Source organism: Rhamphochromis sp. 'chilingali' (assembly GCF_963969265.1).
Source record: "Rhamphochromis sp. 'chilingali' genome assembly, chromosome: 17".
NCBI lineage: Eukaryota > Metazoa > Chordata > Actinopteri > Cichliformes > Cichlidae > Rhamphochromis > Rhamphochromis sp. 'chilingali'.
The window spans coordinates 14,938,421-14,959,260 of record NC_137944.1 but is presented as its reverse complement, the minus strand read 5'-3'; the positions used below and the strand labels follow the sequence as shown (position 1 = coordinate 14,959,260).

The 20,840-nt window shown below is 41.7% G+C and overlaps 3 protein-coding genes across 4 annotated transcripts; all 3 read right to left on the bottom strand.

Moving 5' to 3' along the window:
• Window positions 1-5: 5 nt before the first annotated feature.
• Window positions 6-1,275, bottom strand: hoxa4a (homeobox A4a; the record flags this gene model as incomplete). The annotated part of the gene is made up of 2 exons (XM_080862342.1): window positions 6-340; window positions 870-1,275. 2 exons carry the CDS (start codon window positions 1,273-1,275, stop codon window positions 6-8), a joined length of 741 nt encoding a protein of 246 aa, XP_080718468.1.
• Window positions 1,070-20,811, bottom strand: LOC308385256 (homeobox protein Hox-A7-like). Of its 2 annotated transcripts, none has more exons than XM_080864083.1 (6): window positions 19,253-20,811; window positions 17,744-18,303; window positions 14,922-16,959; window positions 8,473-8,569; window positions 2,651-2,791; window positions 1,070-1,206 (listed from the first exon to the last, which is right to left on the bottom strand). In XM_080864083.1, the coding sequence occupies exons 2-3, from the start codon at window positions 18,108-18,110 to the stop codon at window positions 16,652-16,654; spliced, it is 675 nt and encodes a 224-aa protein (XP_080720209.1). In that variant the 5' UTR covers window positions 18,111-18,303; window positions 19,253-20,811; the 3' UTR covers window positions 1,070-1,206; window positions 2,651-2,791; window positions 8,473-8,569; window positions 14,922-16,651. The 2 variants fall into 2 exon arrangements, with proteins under 2 accessions (XP_080720209.1, XP_080720208.1); XM_080864082.1 differs by having other exon boundaries at window positions 1,072-1,209.
• hoxa5a (homeobox A5a) lies at window positions 8,923-13,566 on the bottom strand. The gene is made up of 2 exons (XM_080864080.1): window positions 11,094-13,566; window positions 8,923-10,427 (listed from the first exon to the last, which is right to left on the bottom strand). Exons 1-2 carry the CDS (start codon window positions 11,686-11,688, stop codon window positions 10,177-10,179), a joined length of 846 nt encoding a protein of 281 aa, XP_080720206.1. The 5' UTR covers window positions 11,689-13,566; the 3' UTR covers window positions 8,923-10,176.
• Window positions 20,812-20,840: the final 29 nt, after the last annotated feature.

Here is a 20,840-nt window from a genome sequence, read left to right as displayed (position 1 = left end):
ATGCACTATAGACCTGCGGTGCACGGCGTGGGGACAAGCTGCTGGCCTGTTTTGATCTGCTGCTGCTGCTGCTGGGCCCCCGAGGCTGAAGCTGAGGCCGAGCTTGAGGATCGAATCTTAGTGTTGGGAAGCTTGTGCTCCTTTTTCCATTTCATCCTCCGGTTCTGGAACCAGATCTTGACCTGGCGCTCGGACAGGCACATGGTGTGAGCAATCTCCACCCGCCTGCGCCGGGTCAGGTACCGGTTGAAGTGGAACTCCTTCTCCAGCTCCAAAGCCTGCTGGCGGGTGTAGGCAGTGCGGGACCTCTTGGGCACTCCTCCATTGTAACTGGCATTGACTGGGAGGGGGGGGGGGGGAAGCCATAGACAGGGAGGCAAGCAGGTGTTACATGCAGGTTGATTGCGTTTACTCCAAAACCCTTAAATCCGCCACTGGACACATTCTAGCTTCGAAAATCGTGCAAGAATTTGTGGGTTTGGTGGAAATTTGCAGTCGCTTGTTCTACACTCTGTCTTGTTTCAGTTTACGGACATGACCTTAATGTGGAGATGCCGAGTGCACAAGTACTCGCATCCAGGGACAGATCAAGCTTAGGAAATGATTAACAAAAACAGCGGGGCTGAATATTACTTTGGCTCGGCTCCAGTGGTGGAGGTAGTTTGGGTTAAAAAGCAACAAAGGCACATGGCCCCGACAGACGAACACAGGCAATAAAATTTACGAGGGTCCTTAATTACCGACCCTGCTGCTCGATAGTCGTAAATTGCTGTTGTAAGGGCTGCTACTAGTGTTGCCTCAATAGGCTTGCGTGTGTTCCAGTGGTTGTTTCTCAGTGGTTCAGTTATTTAACCGTGATGATAACTCACCGCTGCTAACGTGGACCTTTTTCATCCAAGGATAGACCACCGGCTCCTTGCCCTTCGCTACGCCGGGATAGACTTCAGTGGCGAGGCTGCAGTCTTTGCTGGCGTTTGCGCCACCGTCTGGGGCCGCCGTGAGGCGAGGACCGTGGGTCTGTGGAACCGGTTGCGGTTGCGCGTGATGCCCATCGTTGAAATCGTCGAGTCCGGTGGCGGGGACGTTACCGTAATCGTATCCCGATTCTGTGTAGTTTGACCTCGGATAGGATGGCTCTTCGTGATGGGGGAAACCCGTATCTTTTGGCCGCTCGTAATAATCACCGGGGTTAGGGATGTATCCGCTCTGCTGATATTCGTCGCATGGAGGAAAGGAAGGCTCGATATAGTTGGAGTTTATCAAGTAGGAACTCATGGTCATTAATTTGTGAAGTGCAACAATACTAATTTTTATCGCGCTGTCGTTTTTCTGATCTCCACAAAACCCTCCTACTCCCTGTCAAATGTACAAAGTTGCCTGGTCACGTGTGAAGAGCCACCAATCACGGCGTGTCCTGTGGGCATCATGTAAACAGGAACCAATGGAAAGCATGGCACTGGTACCACTAACACTGCTTGGACTGGCTTACGTTAGTGTTTTCCTTATTAAATCACGGTATATAAAGCAAAACCAATCAACTAACTTGTTTACTGCACGGGACCAAACTTATGCGGGCGAGGCTTCCTGCGTTTAAAACAATCCGCCTCCCCTGAAACAGAAAGTGGATATGAAATTCAAACCCTTAAGGTTTTTTTCGTAAACAAAACGCCATTTCCAACAAACAGGGAAAGAGGTTGTTGGAGTTTTAATCTGTTGCATCCTAATAAAGAGAAACTGCAGTGGGGGTTAAAAAAAAGAAAAGAAAAGAAGGCCAGCACAGCAATGCAAACTGTAGTGTTGTGTAATATAACAGCCTTCAAATTACTGACAAAGGCACGGTGAATGCAGAAGCTTTACACCCAGCACTGACGAGCCGCTTCTATGCGAGCATCAAAGCCTGCGCATAAAGCTTGCTTGTCTATAAAAACCTAGAAGATCACACATAAGCTGCAAATTAAAAAAAAAAAAAAAAAGCACGGGCTGCTCAAGTTGCACAAATGTGTATAAATGCACGACACCTCCTTTGGCAAGTGCTGTTGCATTAAAAACTCGAAATTGCACCTTTCCCCTTATTTGCCAGCACATGGCAATGATCTGAAGCTATTCCTGGTCTGTTTGTTTGATAATATCACGTTGCAAACTTGGTAAGTGTTAATTGCACGCATTCTGTGGCTTAACAGCCTCTGCGCGTTACATGTCAGGGAAAAGCTCGTCCAAACAGCGGACAAACACGTGAAGGCACCTGTCTTGCATTACAGCCAGATGCCAAAATAAAACATTGTGATTTTAAACCTCCACGTACAGTAAGACCTGCCAGCTCCAACTAGTCTGCACAACAAAAATGACTTATATCTGAGCATTTTTCTCTAATTCTGAATAAATTTGGAAGTATTTAAAACCGTTATAAGGAGCAGTTTGCACAGATTTCAGTGCAGTCCCGCGTTGTAACAGTAACAGGTAAAGAAAAGTCCAGTGTGCCCAGTATTACTAAGAAAGCTATAATAATAATAATAATAATAATAATAATAATAATAATAATAATAATAATAATAATAATAACAACAACCACACGATCTGGAATCATAGAACGTAAAGTATAATTTCTTGTTTTTTTCCTGACTGCATGTTAGATGATATAAAAGTCTCTGACCGTTCATCTCGCCGGCAGCCATCACGTCCAGGCCCAGTTTCCTCTCCACGTCCGAGGTGACTTCCACACTTTATCTGTGTTTCTTGAAGATGCAGCAGCTCTTCATAAAGCTGATCCACGCTGTCCACATCAACAAGGCCTCTGCATGGAGAAACCAGAGGCCAAATTTTCGGAAATATTTTAAGCTTTCTTTTCTCCCCCATTTTCTTTATGTTCTTCTTTCTCTCTCTCTCTCTCTCTCTCTCTCGTCCCCCCTCTATTCTATTCGCTCCCCTAAACAGAGATAACTTCTGCCTGACCCCATAGTGACACCGTTTCCATTTTGTTTCTGATTAATCTTGCCCATTGACAGTCTTTGTTAAACAACAAGGCGTGCCCTTTTTCCAAAGAGGCGACATTTTCATATCTGTTAGACGCAGTGACCCGGGGTTCACCCCGGACTTGGACTTCAGTTTTGCGGGCTCTGTTCAGCTTTGGGTAGTTGGGGTGGGGGGAGCACTTAGCGCGGGTCAGCGCCCAGGATGGTCCCCCAAAAGAGTTTTAAATGTGTAAAATTACCTAGAGCTATTTAAGAAGCTCACACGTCCAACTACTACTGCATTGCATGACATAGATCAGAAGATAGAAGTTTGCATTTAAAAGAGGGACCTCAAAACTAAAGAGATCAACTGCAGATCGACTGAAGTAGTATATGTTTTACTTTCTTTTAGGACTTTTTTTCTCAGCTTTTCTCAATAACTAAACTTCTAGATTTTGGATATGCTCTTGCCGAGGACTGAAAACTCGAAGGCCTTTTTTCTCTCTCGAAACAAATTGCCATTCTTTTCTTGTTAGCACACTGTTGCTGCAAGGCAAAGCTGCTACTTTATGAATCTCACAGGCTCTCCTGCACCTAACTCATTGTAAATGGCAGCTGCTGTACTTTACGCCAAAGATCCACTGTATCCTTATGGCCAAGAGACCACCTGAGAGGCAATATGTCAACATAATGTCAACGGGTAAGACGACTTCACATGATATCTAAATTTACAGTCCACTACCATTCTATTATATACATATATATATATATATATATATATATATACCTTGTATAAATATGGGCCAGGTCAGATCGGCTATTATCCACTTACTGTAAGTTATTCTTGTGTGAAAAACGACTTCTGATGGACAGTTCATTCTACTTGTTGCTATATGTATTTTTATATTACTCTATGAAAGCCTTTTTGCATATTAAAGTGAATCAAAGTTTTGAGAGCTTATATATATATATATATATATATATATATATATATATATATATATATATATATATATATATATATATACACATACATACATACATACATACATACATACATACATACATACATGCATGCATACATACATACATACATGCATGCATACATACATGCATGCATGCATACATACATGCATGCATACATACATACATACATACATATATTGTAAGGTCCTGCTACTGTATAGTGTCAAAGTATTCAGTGGACAGTAGACTAATGGACAGTATTTGGATTACGTGATACTGACTTACATTGTACACATAATTTTGCATTTAAACTCCATTCTGTTTCAGAAATCTTTCCTTAATTTTATTCTCGGACAAAATAAGCTTTGTACAAGGGCAGGATGCTTTCAGAGCATATTCACGGAACTGAAGGCCTATTTGACCAATAGACATCTTTGCTGACAGTTTACTGTAAATTTAGATTATCAGAGAAGTGCCGTGACAATGGTGACAGATTGCAGATGGCTCTCACAAGGTTTCTTGTCTATATGGAGCTCTAAATGACGATGGAGTAAAAAAATCATTTCTACGTGCACGATGGGATACAGATTCGGGCAAAAAAACACATTTTTGCCTTTATGGAAACATTTGGATATGGGTAAACGCTCATAATAAAATATATCCTTAAGCACAGTGTGCCGTGTGCATAGCGTCCAAAAAAGAAAGAATTGGTTTTCCAAAATGCAAGGAACAGTCACTAACCTCTGTCTACCGTTGCTAATTTTGATTAGACTTAATCAGAGCTTAAACTATTGGAGGATTAATGGCTAAACGAGCAACTACATATTCCTTATTCCTCTGCGTGAAGGGGGGTTTGCAGTTGGGAGTAGAATTTCAGAACCTGAAAGCCAAGAAATATAATCCACGGACTCACTGCAGCAAAAAATGTTCAAGCAATTACATTTTTAAAGGTTAATTTATTAGACATGCATTTCAAGGAGAGCCACAGCAGCAAGGAATATACAGATAACCAATGTCTAACACTGAGTGTAGATATTTGCATAAAACAAACTGAAGACATTTTTTTTTAAAGTTCAGTGCATGTTGTCATTTATGAGAATAAAACGTGTGTACAATCAGCATATGTTGTTTGTGTTTTTAATGCGAACGAATTCGCTGTCTGTCCGTCATTAATGACTTTTTAGTTTTCAATGAAATTATTAAAAAAAGACTTTGAATCAAAGAAATGTGGAACGGAGCTCATCCAATTGTTTTTGGACATTTAAACGCTCCTATCCTTTGCAAGGCGCAGATTTTTTTTTAAGTAGATAAGCGACACATAAGCGTAATGTGTTGATTTTCTACCAGTCAGAATACGCAGGCCTGCAATTGTGTAGATTTTCCACTGATGAATTTTAATTCATTTTTAAATATTTGTGCCTTCAAATGTTTATCTTCTTTTCCCCCTCTTTTTAACGTGTTAAAAAGAGGTTCCAGAGAAAACGAAAATGGTGATACATTCAGATTTTGTTAGTTCTTTTAAGAAGAATTGTTTTTTACACTGATTTTATGCTCATGTAATTGATTTATTTATTTATTTAACCTTTTTCTCTGCAATTATTGCTGACTGTGTATAATCAGTATTAAGATTAAAGGAAGAAGCAAGACCTTAATGTATTTTTTAAATTAAAAAATCGACATTTATTGTTATATGTTATTATTCTTGTCAATTGTCGCGTTCCCATTGTGCCCTTACAACTTTCACAAACCGTTCACTATTTGAACTTGCTTAAAATAGCGTTATTTCATTGAATGCCACTAAGTAGACCTTATGAAAAAAACCACTCAAAACTACAATATATTGATACTATATATCTATATAAGCCGGTCTATTTATGAGGCGCAACATCTGTGCCATTTCAGTTTTTTTAAAGGCTTCTATTCAGTTGATCAGGAAGAGTGGAGCTAAATGTTTTTTAAGGGATCCGGGGGCTCATGTTGGGGGCCGAGGGCCTTCGCATTACCCTGTGACCGGGTCGAGAGTATCAATCCTCAAAATGCTAATTTTGCCCTCGTCCCCAAACATATCAAATGCAATTTATTCAAAGGAAATTCACCAATCAGCCGCCCTAATAAAACGCCAACCACTCAATCTTGTTGCTGGGGACGGGTGGGGGGTCTCCTCCCCCGGTTTCAAACGCGAGGTCACTGCGCATCCAGGGTTCACCTGGAGTGCACCATGCAACATATGTAATGCAAAGCTATTCTGTCTTTTGTGTGGAGAGTCAAGATCGCTATTATAAGGCTGGCATCAGGCTCCGAGTGAACAGATGACGGAGAGTTGTTCAGCGCGTAAACTTTTGACCCCAATTTTTCCTCCTCTTCTGCAGCTATCTCGCTCTCATCAGCCCCAGCCCAGTGAGATACCCCCCCGCCCCCGCCCCCGCGCATCACTCCATACCGTTTGAAACGAAAAAGCTGATTTTAACAATGTCTACATTTCATGCCATCACAATGATCATTGTCAAAAAAATTTATAAGCAGCAAAGATGCCATCACAAGATCTAAAATGCAATTGTAGCTTTGTGATGTTCCCAAAGACGTAAGATAAATCCGGCGGGCTCCCACTCAAGACTAATAGGGCCGTAAAATATGCAAATCACTCATTAGTGTTAGAGCAACCACAGCAGCCAAAAGTCTTTGTTGAAGGCAACACTGCAAGTTTTCCTCCCACTATTCTTGCGCAGTCTTTTCCTCTCGTGCAGGATATTACCACAGGCTCTCCATCCTTTGGTAATTTCATTTTTACGCATTATGCTTATAGGCAACGCCAAGCAAACGTGTCATTAACGTGAGTGTGTGCGTGTGCGCGCTACCGCGGATGTGCCACTGTGGGTTTTTTTCCTCTCTCTCTATGCAGCAGGGTGACAGTGAACTTGGCCTAAAGCGAGCTCTGCTGGTGGCTCAGAGAGGATGCAGATTTATCTTGGTGCTGTGGCTGACCTCCAGATGAACCTGCTGCGCTCCCCTCTTTCTCTCTCTCTCTCTCTTTCTCTGCCTGGCAGTATGCCGCACATGGGGCCCTGTCGAAGTATCTCCTTTTGAAATATTGGCAAGGATTTTAATTTCCAAACAGCCTTCCTCCACCCCGTCCTGCTTTATTTTCAATATGTCTCAAATCAAACTGGAAAAAGTATAAATTTGTGTTTCTGTTAGGCTGGCGTTTACTTTACACACGCGTGCAAAAAACTCGCAAAGCACTGCTTCAAGGATTGGGAGAACAAAATGCAAATGCCGAATTTTTGGATTTCTTGATGATAATGATGAGAAGAAATCAAAACGATTTAAGCAATTCAAGACACTTTTTAAAGGTGCCAAGATTTTAAATACCTACCAGCATTGGTGAACATATACTAAAGTATAAACGATTTGAAGTCATTTGACGATATAAATATTTGTTTTCGTGTCATAAGGTTCAGAACTCACCGATGAATAAAAAACATGATGAAGGCATCTGCACAAAAACAGAGAAACTTTGATATTTAAATTATTCAGACTGGCGGACAGCATGACCTTTGAAAACCCGCTGAATCAACAAATTCACCAAAGTTCATTCAGACATTCAGCAAGTTTTTTGGCTGGCAAAACATGATAAGACTTATAAAATCAAAATATTTTCAGTTTTATTCGATTTCGTGCGTATTTGCACCGGAAGTTTCAACGAAGAGAAGGCGCAGTAACACATCCTGTAGTGCGGGATAGGAAAAAAATGAATTAAATGAAAAAAAAAACAACAATATACAGTTTACACTTTCATTTTCAGATCATGTTTCTGTGAATCTGTGTCCACTAGTGACCCGTTTGGCCCCGACTCTGCTCGGACAAAAGATCACCACAAAGCGAGAGTGACTTTTAAGAGGTCATCTGAACTTTTCAACCAACTTGGTTGACACAAAACGGAATTCCTTTTAAACGTGTCCCTGCTGTTGTTTCTTCCCTTGTTGTGTTTACTTGACAGTTTACAGCCTGCCCTAAAGCCAAATACCGTGCCAACATGTGGCGCGCATGCAGCGCTCAGCATAACAACTGCAACTTTTGTTTTAGCGATGGACCCACAAGTTTCAGAAGTCATCAGCACATACAGAATCCAATCAAGCGAGCTGTAAATCTGTAGGCCTGCATTAACCCTTAACTTTATCAAGGAAATCTACACGCTCCACGAGCCCCCTGGAAACTTTCTGGCGCACGCTCTGTGACTTCTCCAATGTAATAAAACGACAACAAGTTGAAGTTTGTGGGGGTGGAAATGGACACAGATAATTATCCAAGATGTAAAAATGGATTATGAGTTACACCACAGATGGAGGGAAACAAGTTACACAGGGAAGGAAGCAATTAAATAGCCATGAGCTGGACCCAACCCTGCGCAACATCTGCCGAGACCAGTATTCAGCACTCCACAACTGACAAATTAGTGTAATGGACTAATAGGGACGAATAGAGGGAGCGAATACAATAATAAGGCTGTTTAACACAGACTGGCTGTTCTCAAGCTACCGTCTAGTCTGGTGAAACTTACCCACAGACGCGGTCCCCATCCTGGAGAACGTCCGGTCCATACTGAGGCAAGACTGAGCAATAGAGCTGGTCTGTACCGGTCAAGTAACACTTACAGCCTGCAAAGAGAGAGTCAGACGAAGCCTCGCCGTCAGTGCGATTATATGTTATGTGCAATATACTGTCAACTCCCCAAAACCATAAAACTTACTTTAATGGCTACCACGTGACCGTTTATGGCCAGTGAGCCTATCTGGCCGCTCTCCGGATGATTTTTACGATCGAATTCATAGACAAACCCCCCATTCATTTAGCACCCAAATGTCAGAGAACCAGAAACGGCCCTAATAAAGTTTACAGCAAGAAAAGTCGAGCTAATTCTCTGGGAATAGCTCGGGAGTCTGTGCGCAAAGAGGGGACCCACGGCCCCTGAAGTCAGTTAAGGACCCCAGCGCCTGAGCAAGGTGAGTAAAACTGGATGCTTTAATACGAGAGGACCTGTTGAATTCAAAGAGATTTGAGGAAACTTTGCCAGCTTGGTTTTTTCCTGAGAGCTCATACAAGTGGCTTTAAGATTTTTAGATCAACCAGCAAAACTCCCCAAATCTTCTCCGCCATAAAACAGCAGCCCTGAATCTGAAAGATTTGACAAAAACGTACACTCAGTGAGGTGTTGCCATTCCAGTACAAAGTTTATTATTCTGGCCATCATCGTCGTCATCATGAACATCATTATTATTATCATACTATAGTTTGACTTCCAGTCTTTTGAAAAACATTTACAAAAAAAAAAAAGCTTATCACGATGGAGATAATACACATTGCGATAAGATTTACGGTGGGACCCTAAAAACAGCTAAAACACGCTTTTACTCGGATATTGCGCCCAGATGAAGAACGCAAAAAGAAAAAAAATATAATAATAAAATAATAAGGAAAGAAGGAGAATAAAAGCAGCTCCTGCAAAAAAAAAAGAAAAGAAAAGAAAAGAAAAGAAAAGAAAAGAAAAGAAAAGAAAAGAAAAGAAAAGAAAAGAAAAGAAAAGAAAAGAAAAGAAAAGAAAAGAAAAGAAAAGAAAAGAAAAGTAAGATACAAGGCACAGCTAATGTACATACAAGGGTGAGTCGGCACCTTTGTCCACGTGTGTTCACAACACATACAATAACCACACAAGGCTTTTACTGCTGGTTCTACTTTTGGAAGCAAGTTATCTGACAACTCGGTACAATACACCAAACAAATAAATACATACATATACAGTACATACAGAGAAAAGAAAGGTCAAACACAAATGTAGCTCAACCTGAACCTTCTACTTATTAAGCTGTTATTGTTGAGTGCATCACACAGAAAATATGGATTTATTTGCGCTAGGCGGGAAGCTTTTATTTATTTAACTTTTTTTTCCGTCTGAACAAGAAATAATTTAAGCAAACATTTATTTTCATGTCTCTTTTTTTCATTTTCTAAATCTAGACAGAACTGTACATAATGCATTTTACTCACATAAGCATAACCACGGTAGGGATAAAAATGAAATTATATTGTTGGACATAAAGAAGGTTTATAGATAGGGTGACCCACTCCTCTGTCCCTTCTCTCACACAGCCCGCTAAGTCTCTGCGCTTTTTTGGAATAGGAGGAGAAGTTGATATGACAATCTTTGTTTTGTTTTTTTGTTTGTTTTTTGAAGTGCTCTTTTTTTCAGGATTAAAAGGTGTAAAAATCAGGGCCTATAGGCTCCTCCGCCTGCAGCCGCCATGCTCATGCTTTTCAGTTTGTTGTCCTTCTTCCACTTCATCCTTCGGTTCTGAAACCAGATTTTGATCTGTCTCTCTGAGAGGCAGAGGGCATGGGCTATCTCGATCCTCCGCCTGCGGGTCAGGTACCGGTTGAAGTGGAACTCCTTCTCCAGCTCGAGGGTCTGGTACCGAGTGTATGCAGTTCTGGCCCGCTTCCCCTCTGGCCCAGACAAATCTTGTACACACACACAAAAAGAGAAAACAGATCAGACGCAGAAGAATTAAATAATAATTTTACTTTTGCGCCAACTTTCCTGAACACGTTTCTTTCAATTTTACAATACTGTGTTTGGTAATATTATAGGTATGAATGTCTTAATCGCTGCCACACGACTGGCACCTTGTAGAGCTTGAATGGTTAAAACTTACAAGTAACAAGGTACCACACACTTTTACTACTGAGTCCATAGAAAGAGGGTTAATAGCAAAAAATATTTGAAGTATCCTCTTTTTATTTAAAGCCATTTTAAAACGCACATTTAGTAAATATCAAGTGTAGAAAAGGGTCAGATACATTTAACTAGTCTAACCTCGCATCTGTTGCTACACTATCCCGTACCTGATAGTCTAGCTAACCAAATATAAACCAAACAGGTGAGAGGTGCACATAGCGCCACATGCCCCTTTTCCAAAACTACGTTTATTTGTGCTCTTTCTATCACTTTAACGCCAGAATGGCCAAAATTTGGCTTGTGCTCATAAAATGTCCTAAATAAGATGATACCACGTCCCTTTTCTTTCTTTCTTTCTGTCTTTCTTTTAAACAAACAGTCAGACAACAGCTTTTTGTTTTTTGCAAAAGATCAAAATCAGTACGAAGTCATTAAACAAAGCAGTTTACCGTGACTTATGTGTAGTTTTCTCATCCACGGGTATATCTGAGGCTGTGTTGAGTCGGTTACATTTTGAGGAGTTGTCGGTGCACTTCCCGCGGGCTTCTCTTCCTCCAGAGGGGAAGCTTTGGACACACAGTCCCGGCTGAGCAGCAGCGTGGCTCCATTCGAGTTTGAGCACGGGGTTGAGCACGGGGTCGTTATGGAGTTTTTCACAGCTCTGTGCTGAGACTGTGTCTCGGTCACTGGGGACGAGCTGGCGACCGAGGAGCACGGTAGAGAGTCAGGTGGAGGCGATAGAGACGAGTTCCCGGTGCTGTTTGCGGACTGGTTGTACCTGACAGGCTCCACCGCGGGTGTTGTCGCCGCTGAGTGACTCGGGGAGTAGCCCGGTGTCCGCTCGCTTCCCACAAAGTGTCCGGTACTGGTCCGGCCGACTGTTAGGTCCATCCCGTTGTAGCCGTAGCCATACCTGCTGGAATGCATGGCTGTTGAGTCTCTATATTGCTCGTTTGCCGTACTGTGGTCTCCATAATTATGTAACTGGAAGTCCGCGCCATTGGGATAGCGACCGCAGAATGAGTTCACAAAATAGGAGCTCATTTGTTGACAGTTCCACCGTTTGCTTGTTGTAGGTATTGCTCTTGTTTTTTATGGTTATTTTTAGAGGTAAAATAGCATAACCTGTGTTCTTGATTTGTGGCTCTTATGCTTTAGCGCGTCCTATAGCACCCTTGCACAATTTATGATGAATTATGGAAATGAGTGGGACATGGACTTGATTCTCTCTTACGTAGGCACCCAAATATGGGGTATGGCGAAGAATCACGTGCTTTTGTTGACCAGTCGTAAATCCTGCTCGGTGACCTCCAGAGGTAAACTCGTGCACGCAGGAAATACTGGGTGGGATATAAAGGGTGCGCGCTTTCCCTGCGCTCGTGGCTAGGGCAAACTCTGAGCCGGGGCTTTGGGTGTTTTGGATTGTCGTGGTGCGCCATCCTCTGGTTCAACAGTTGCACTGCGTGTCTGCGGCGCTTTCCGAGGCGTGGGCTGCACACGGGGTCATTCGGAGGTTAACGACCATTGCGGCAAAAAAAAAAAAAAAAAAAAAAAGCTCCTGAACAATACAACAAGTGACATGCTGAGAGTGCAATCTCGGCGGTGATAGTGTACAGAAATAATTCGATCAGAATCCGTTATGCATGTTATGATGGGCTATGAGTGTAAACAGTCTGCGCACTTAATAGAATAAAAGCCCATTCGCAACAGAGCTGCGTTTTCTCTCATATGATATAGCCCTATCGTGAAATATTTGAACGACTTCAAGAGCAAAAAAAAAGACTAATGAATAAATGTTTGGGGGAAGAATAAAAGCTAAACATCACTTTATCGAATAAAGCCACAGAATGTGCTATCCGAGGCCTGATTTTTACGCCACTTTGAAAAATTAATAACTATAAATATGGGCTTTATATGAACACACGAATGTCGTTTATAAGCAGGTTAAAATATATAACTATGGGCCTCCATGGAACAGATGCTCAGATGATAGCTATTACAATCCTTTTGCGCCAAACCCGATGTTATTTTGCTCTTATTTAACGGCGACTCCTCTGCTATATTGACCTTTAAACAGTCAATCATGCCAAGCTGCAGTTTCTCGTGTTTTTATTTGTTTACATATAAGCTAAAGATAGATTATTTCTTCTTTTTTTATAACATGAGAAACTACAAAGCCCGGGGCTTTGCTAAGTATGACTTTTGAATTTAATGAAATTAGTGGAGGGGTGGAAAAAATAGACTTTATTGCAAAAATGACACGGTGAAAGGATTTGCTGCTTAGGAGTGAATTTGATGCTTTTTAAGTCCTCGAAATGTAGAATACTCAATCAAACTTTAACATTATTTTGCGAGTGTGGTGAAAGCTGAACTGCATATTTATATTTTTAGGGGTTAATACAAAAAGCACATACGTATTTACGATGACAGAGAAAAGGCGATCTTGAGATTTTCTCGTCATTTGTGCCACTGTGATCATTAAAAAAATTCCCAAAACAATTTCTCAACACAACTCTGCAATCGATCAGTTAAACCGTCAAAAATATTATTGATAATAAACAATAATGTTATTTTTAGATATGTTAGAAGCTATTCCCTCCAGCAGTTATGTATCATTGCTTAATAAACCCCAGCCGATTCACCATTTGAAAACGGTTCGTCAGCTTTGGACTTTCTTTCAAATTAATTCACGAAGGAAATCACAAATTTTAAAAGAAGCGTAGCAGGCATGGCGCAGTCAGGCGCTTCCCGTTTGTTTTACTCCCTGTGGAATTTTTATGGCACCTTCGCCTCTCAAAGGCAGTGACTTGTCCTAAGGTTTCCTCCACATGCCGTTTCCCCGGAGCAGAGCGTTTGACCAGCACAAGCCCATTCCTGTGTTAGGATTGACAGGAACAGTGAGATGGATTTATTCAGTCCCAGGTATGTGTGTGGGAGAGAGAGTGCGTTAACACACACACCCAGAAGGCACGACTTTAGGAAGGGTGAATACCGGGCTCCTACACACCCAGTGTGGGCCCACAAGGAGAGGAGCGCTATGCGCGGAGTTTGTGTTGGTTAAACAGTCGAGCAACAACAGCTGATTTATGGTTGGCCAATGGCAACAAAGTTCCCACGAAAATTACTTCTCTGAGTTGAGCCAGGGACACACCCAGGAACTAAAACACAGGCATCGAAAAGAAAGGAGAGCAACGGAGTGAGTGCGCGCTGGTGTCTGACTTGTCGGGTTGAGAGAGGGGTGAAGGGGGTACGATGGTCACTGGTGAAGGGAGGGGGCGGTGCTATCCGACTTTGCAGACACACACACGCACTCGTAGTAGCTTTTGAGAAAACATTTAAAATCACTTTCTTTTTCGTGGCCTATAATCCACGTGTTACCCCAAGAAATTACGGTAGTTCAAGCAAAAAAAAAAAAAATCGAAAGGAAAGTAAAATCATACTCTTTATGCAGAAATGACTTACAACAGGGAGATTTATCACTGCATTTGATGCATTTAAATCACCCTGTTAGAACTGATTGGGGGATACATTGCATGCTTTTTTTGCATCGATGCATTTTATTAAATATTAATTGCAGTCTAGCAACATACATGACTCTCTGATTTTACTTTCGGGAATACCGCTAACAAGAGCATCTATGCAAAGAAACATTTTGCAATTAAAATATCTGATCATTTAAAAAAGCATTTTTAAGTTTAATAACGTTTAGTGGTTGTCATCCTGTTCATTAATTCCATGCACATCACGCTGAGGCCTACATGCACACATACAAGGCAATAGAATAAAACACGTGGATGCACAGATGTCGACCTTTCTCATTTGCAGCAAAAAAAACAAAACAAACCACGACGAGCTGCAAGCGCGATAGCCCCACTGCCTCCACAGGAGGGCGTCAAAGAGCGCTTACTTTGCCCATCATCCACCCACCCGAAAGCACACCCCCATTTAAATCCAACAACAAATACAATCCAGACAGCCTACAACAACACTAAGATCACTGCAAAAATGAATAACCATGTTAAAATATTAGTAACGATAATAATTATCATCATCAAATAAGAGCTTGTAAATCTGATAAATCAGATTTAACACGAAGCATCAGTGATGGGAATCCTGATGAAGATCAAGTGTAACACGAAACCATTTCTTTCCAAGATTTCAGTCTCTAACCAAAATCAAAGCAGGAGAAACCATAAAGTAAGTTGCTTGCTTTAAGAAGATGCAAATAAGTACATTGTCAACCACATGCACTGGCTGACGAGCGTAAGCTGCCTTACCTTGAGAAGGTCTCTGCATGTAAACACAGGGGGGGTGACTGGAGGGAGTGGGCAGGTGCAGTGACAGAGAAAAGTCTCCCGGCTGAGACCCCTTACTTGTTTCTCCATGGGGGTCGGTTCCTTCGTCTCATTTTTCCGTTACCTAGGCACCCAAATGATCCAGGCATGTCTTACTATAAGCTCCTTGCTCGTCGAGGTTCTGCCTAACATCTCACCCCCGACCCCTTAAAAAAATCCCCAAAAGCAGATGTGAGAGATGGTAAAATGTCGAAGGTCGACTGTGAAAAGGTTCCCGTGGAAGTCCGAGACCGTTAAATGAAAGGCTCCTCTATCCCGCAATTGAAAATTAAATATAAAAAAAACGGGGCGAAAAAAAAAGTTCATGTTCATGCCCCCCCGCCACGTGACAAGCTGCGGCCAATAGGAACCCGGGCCGCGTCGTAAACTTGTATGGCTATGTTGTAAATTTTCATAAACAACAACGGATTTATGGCCCAGAGCTGGAGGGAGAGGGACGAGGGGAGAGAAAGAGACAGAAAAAGGAGGGAGGGAGGAGGGCAGGTCAGCGTCAGGCGCCATCTTACCCAGCGAGGAGGGAAAGCAGAGTTCAACAGTAATTTCCCTTCATCTGCAGCCTGTCCCATCTCGCATCCTCATAGCTCACATTCCCCAACTTCACTGTTTACCTAACCCCCATTATGGACTGTAACATGTCTCATTACATGCAACCCAATACTGGTCACACTGAAGGTCACATAATGGTAACTGTGAACACAATATTACTCGACCCAGGGCGCGATTACAATCCTTTTCTTGGATGGATATTTTTAATAACACGGTAAATATGGAATGAAACCAAATAGAGAGGGTAAAATCATTTTTATTAAATGATTGCGCGTTCACTTCATTTACAGGACAGACTACAAGCCTAGCAGACTTTGATTGAAAGCCAGCAGCATTTGCTCACTGTACTGGAATATTTCTCTGATTATAAAATGATGGATATTGCCAGCTGGATAACGGTACATGTATTTAAAAGACTAATCTGTAAAGCTAGATATCCACAGTAGCCTACGGCACAATCGCTGACGGTATAGTGAGCGGGTGAGGAATCTGAGGTAGGTTACATGCAAAACTAAACAAATATTTGCGTCGATAGTTAAATCCTCACCCCTAGCAGGCGGATTAAAATCCATGTTAATTAAAAGGGGGGAGGGAGAAGAAGAAACTCAGGAATTCTTTTATCAAAATCAGTCAAATAAAACATTTGCCTTTACCGGTTCAAAATAAGGCACATCAATTGTATGGTAGAAAACAGGAAACCATCAATTAAATCACCAGCTCAGTTCGTGTTTACATTTCCGTGTCAGTTTTTGAAAATTATAAGGTAAATACTAGGTCGTTTTTTGCTGAAGGAATGTTAACTCAGTAGTAGTTTTCTGTAGTCCAAAATGTGCCATATTTGTAGTACTCCTATGGGATATATGCGGAGGATATAAAAATACAGGCTAGTTAGGGTAGGTAGTTAGTATTTGTCACGTGAAGCATTTTTAGTGCTGGTTTAAATATGAAATCCAGAAGAGCAGTGTAATGTTTTAATGTGGATTACTGTCAAAAGATTAATAAGACTTAGTGCCTAAATGTTATGTCAGAAGTTATATTCGATGCATACCAACACAATATTTAACACATTATATTTCTTTAGTTTGATTTTCTGTCCGTCTCTTCTGTTACTTTTCAGTTGTTCCTGAGTCAACACGGCCGCTTTGGGTCTCTTCACTTTTGGGTTCCCTGCCTTCCGACGGTGCCTGACTATCACGGTGCTGTTCCTCGTTGCTCGGCTCGTCCTTGTGGTCCTTCTTCCACTTCATCCTGCGGTTCTGAAACCAGATTTTGATCTGTCTCTCTGAGAGGCAGAGGGCATGGGCTATCTCGATCCTGCGTCTGCGGGTCAGGTAGCGGTTAAAGTGGAACTCCTTCTCCAGCTCCAGCGTCTGGTGTCGGGAGTAGGTCTGCCGTCCTCGCTTTCGATTTGGATCTGTGGAAGATGAGATGCGTGAACAGAAATAACGTTATTGTAATGTGGGACTGTATTTGTATTTTTTTAATTAAAGTGTACTTAAAATTGGATCTTACAATAAAAACCAGCAGATTTAAATGTCTATAATTCATTTGTAAGTGCATATTTAATTGCAGCCTGTAATTACTCAATTACCACCTGCACACACGCATTCGCTAACACAACTTTTTTTTTAAAGCATCTTTGCAACAATTTAAAGTGGCCCTGCTGGGGTGTTTGGTTCATGCCTCCTTTGATACTCTGCATGCCTTTCCAATTAAAAGCCAGCCAGGCTCTACACACCGAAGAAACTACTTACAGCTCCCACTTCAAAAAATATTACTATGTTTCATTTTCATCTGACTTCCCCGTGTAGCGGCCAGTAGTGGCGCATATTGATCCAGGTTTCTGAAAATACCAGAGCCTCTGCAATGCAGAACCAATTAGAAAGGGGCTGCAGAGTGCAGGAGAGCTGATTTACACAACAGGCCGGTCTTTTTTTTACAACCACAAAGGGGAGAAGAGGCTGTAAGAGTAATAGGAGTGCAGAGAAAACCCCCAGCGGCAAGGTCTCTGCGTACTGAACACACACAAGCGCTGGCCAAATGAATTTATGGCTGCAGAACTCATTAGTTGCGCAATAAAAGTTTTACGATTCTTTCCATGCAACACCAATGGCTTCACGAAATTAATTGAACCACTAGTCTAAGTATCACAATGTTTTGTAAGCGCACTGACCCGGGGGCTTTGAAACAGCACATACCTGATACTCGCATCCAGGGGTACATCCGGTGTTGTTTGTCCGGCGACGAGGTTAGGGGTTCAGTCCCAGGGTGACAGCAGCTGTCGCTGAACAGGCGGCTCTGGTCAAACGGGCTGCAGTTTGACGAGTGTGCGTCCTGCCCCTGGCCATAGCCGCAGGTAAACACAGTATGGCTCTGGTACACTGTATTATTAACGCTGTAAACTCCAGAGAGGGATGGCGCAAATGCAATGGCCGCAGCAGTCCGAGTAGAGCTATGGTCGTCCCCACGGGGTCCGATGCCGCAAGAAGCTCGTTCCACGTTTGGGAACAGGGAACTGCCCGTCGTAGATTTGCTAAGAAGACCATCCACATAATAAGAACTCATATTTTTTTCTCTCTGATTTGTTGGCCCAGAATCCTCAGTGTCGTTTTTACGAGGTAGTGTGATAGATGACAGCAATACACCCTAGATTTACACCAAACCCCATTTTTACTCTGACCAAAGAACTCACCCATGTGACCCCGGCCTGGTCGCTCTCGTCCAATCAGCAGAGACGTGGTTTTATTATGGCACAGGACTGCGGAGTAGGATTAACACTTCAGACACATAAACACGCACACAGATATAAACACACATGCAAGAAATTCACACGGTCCCGATAAGCCGAGGGTAACTGGCTGAATTTAATTCTCATGGGTTTGTTTCGCCATATCATCACTAATCATCATTTTATAAGCTTTCTGCTTCCTATTTCAAGTACCTCAGTGAATCTATCTATCTATCTATCTATCTATCTATCTATCTATCTATCTATCTATCTATCTATCTATCTAGTAGTACTTAAAGAAATATTTCTAAAAGTATAGTATACTTATAGAAATAGTTTTTGATTATCTACCACATAAAAACATCTGTATATTTTCTTTTGATCTTACAAAATGGCTCGTGCCATTAAAACATATTTTCACAAGTTAGTTTTCATTATATTTGTCTATCCGTGCAATATAACCGGTTATTATTATTATTATCGTTGTTGTTGCTGTTGTTTTGTTATTGTTGGTAAAATTAGATTATATTGTTACCATAAATGGGCAATAAATTACCACAAATCATGCTTGAAAAAATATTAATAATACTAAATTGAAAATATTTAGATTTCACTACTTTACCTTAAATAATTACGATTACCGTCTATAATAATGATCAGTAGTAGTATTAGTAATATTACGTTTTTAATTATTTAACTTTACTAATATCATAATGTAATTATTAACTAATATTGTTTTAAGGTAATAGTTTTGTTATTTTTAGTAATATTTTAAGTAATAATAATAATAATAATAATAATAATAATAATAATAATAATACGGATTGTAAACTTAATTATTCCGTGTGGAAAAAATCACATATTATATCTTATTTTAAACATATGCATTTTTGAAATAATTAATGAACAATTGAGCGGGAGGATGCAGATTTTAGCAAAGTCTTGCTGTTAAACTAATTATTTAATTTAAGGCGTTTACCTTTAAATACGACAACAGGACGACAAGAGTGAACACAGCGACTACTTGGGTGTGCAAGCAGTAATCCAGCAGCCACAGGCTTTTTCATTCCTCCCCGCAGAGCTGCAGGTTCATGAAGCAGCTTCTACACTGAGACTGTAAAAAGGTGTGAAATTATTCCTCTGGACTCTTAAAATGTTGCTACAGTTTGTTCCCAGTGCAGGCTCATTAGGGAGGGGGTGTTACAAAAAGCAGAGGGGTGATGTAGAACAGTGTCGCCACCCTCTGGTGATTCGTGGGGATTGCAGCGTTGGGGAGGCAGCACTGCGCAGGCGTTGTTATTTTAATGCTGAATCCGATAGAATGCAGCAGATTAAGGAAAGGAGGATGTCACGGAGGTGACGTTTCGTTTATGTTGGGTATGATTTAGAGAAATGCTCCGGTGTTGCAACATACTCGTGTTTATAGACACAAGTCTCACTGCTGTGTCTGCTGTTCACTTTATTGCTACCTTTTCCTTTAGGAAGGCCCGGCAAAGGAGCAAGGGGCGGAAGGTTCCCAGGTAGAAACAAAGGATCCCTCCAAATGACCGTGAGTCCTGCGCGTCCCCGTCGAGGAGAATCCAATAAAACTGATCATTTCCGCTCGGGCCTTTTGTCCAGACCGCAGTCTCACAGAAAGAGAAGAAAAAAACAAATGGGTGCCATTCTGGAAGCGGCCTAATTGTGTCTGGACGGCCATAAAGCCATTAAAACTGGAATGCCAGACAGTATAGCAGACCAGGCGTTTTATTGCACTGTCTCTGGCCGAGTCTTTGAAGTTTGGGTCCATCTGCGTCGTCGTCCCCCCCCCCCCCCCAACGCGTCACAACAGCACTCCAGTTGTGGACTAAAGGACGACTTAGCCTCCAAGCAGCATAATCGATAGTTTCTGTACAGCCCCTTAATGAAAGCTGAATTACCTGCTCCTCCTGTCTTTGATCGATCAGGACACCATGCAACTGTAGCTCAGATCGGATTTGCTGGTCTCTTTGTGTCAAATATTTTCTCCAGCATGCAGAGACTTGAACCAGTCTTAACACTAAAATGAAGGGGCCATATTTTAAACTAGACCTACACCATTACTCCAAAGCCAGTTGGACAGTTTGACCTCAAAATGTGTGTGTGTGTGTGTGTGTGTGTGTGTGTGTGTGTGTGTGTGTGTGTGTGTGTGTGTGTGTGTGTGTGTGTGTGTGTGTGTGTGTGTGTGTGTGTGTGTGTGTGTTTAAACAAATTCCTAAATTTCCAAAATACATTTAAAAAGATGCGGGGTTTTTCCTCTTCTTGTAAATTGTGATGGCTCATGACAGATTAGCCTAAGCGCCCTTGTCAAATCTGAGCTGAGGAGAAACACATCGGCTGTATTATTTTGGGCTTCAGCAGTCGAAGCCCACGGTGTCTTTTTTGTTTTGTGTCCTCTCGCCTCGCAGCGCTTTGCACCCCATAAAAGGTTATAGCGGTAATTGTCTTTTATGGCTGTATACAGCTAACAACATCCTCTGCCAAGATGCAGCTATGTCCCCAACACACACACACACACACACACACACACACACACAGTGTTCTAGGTG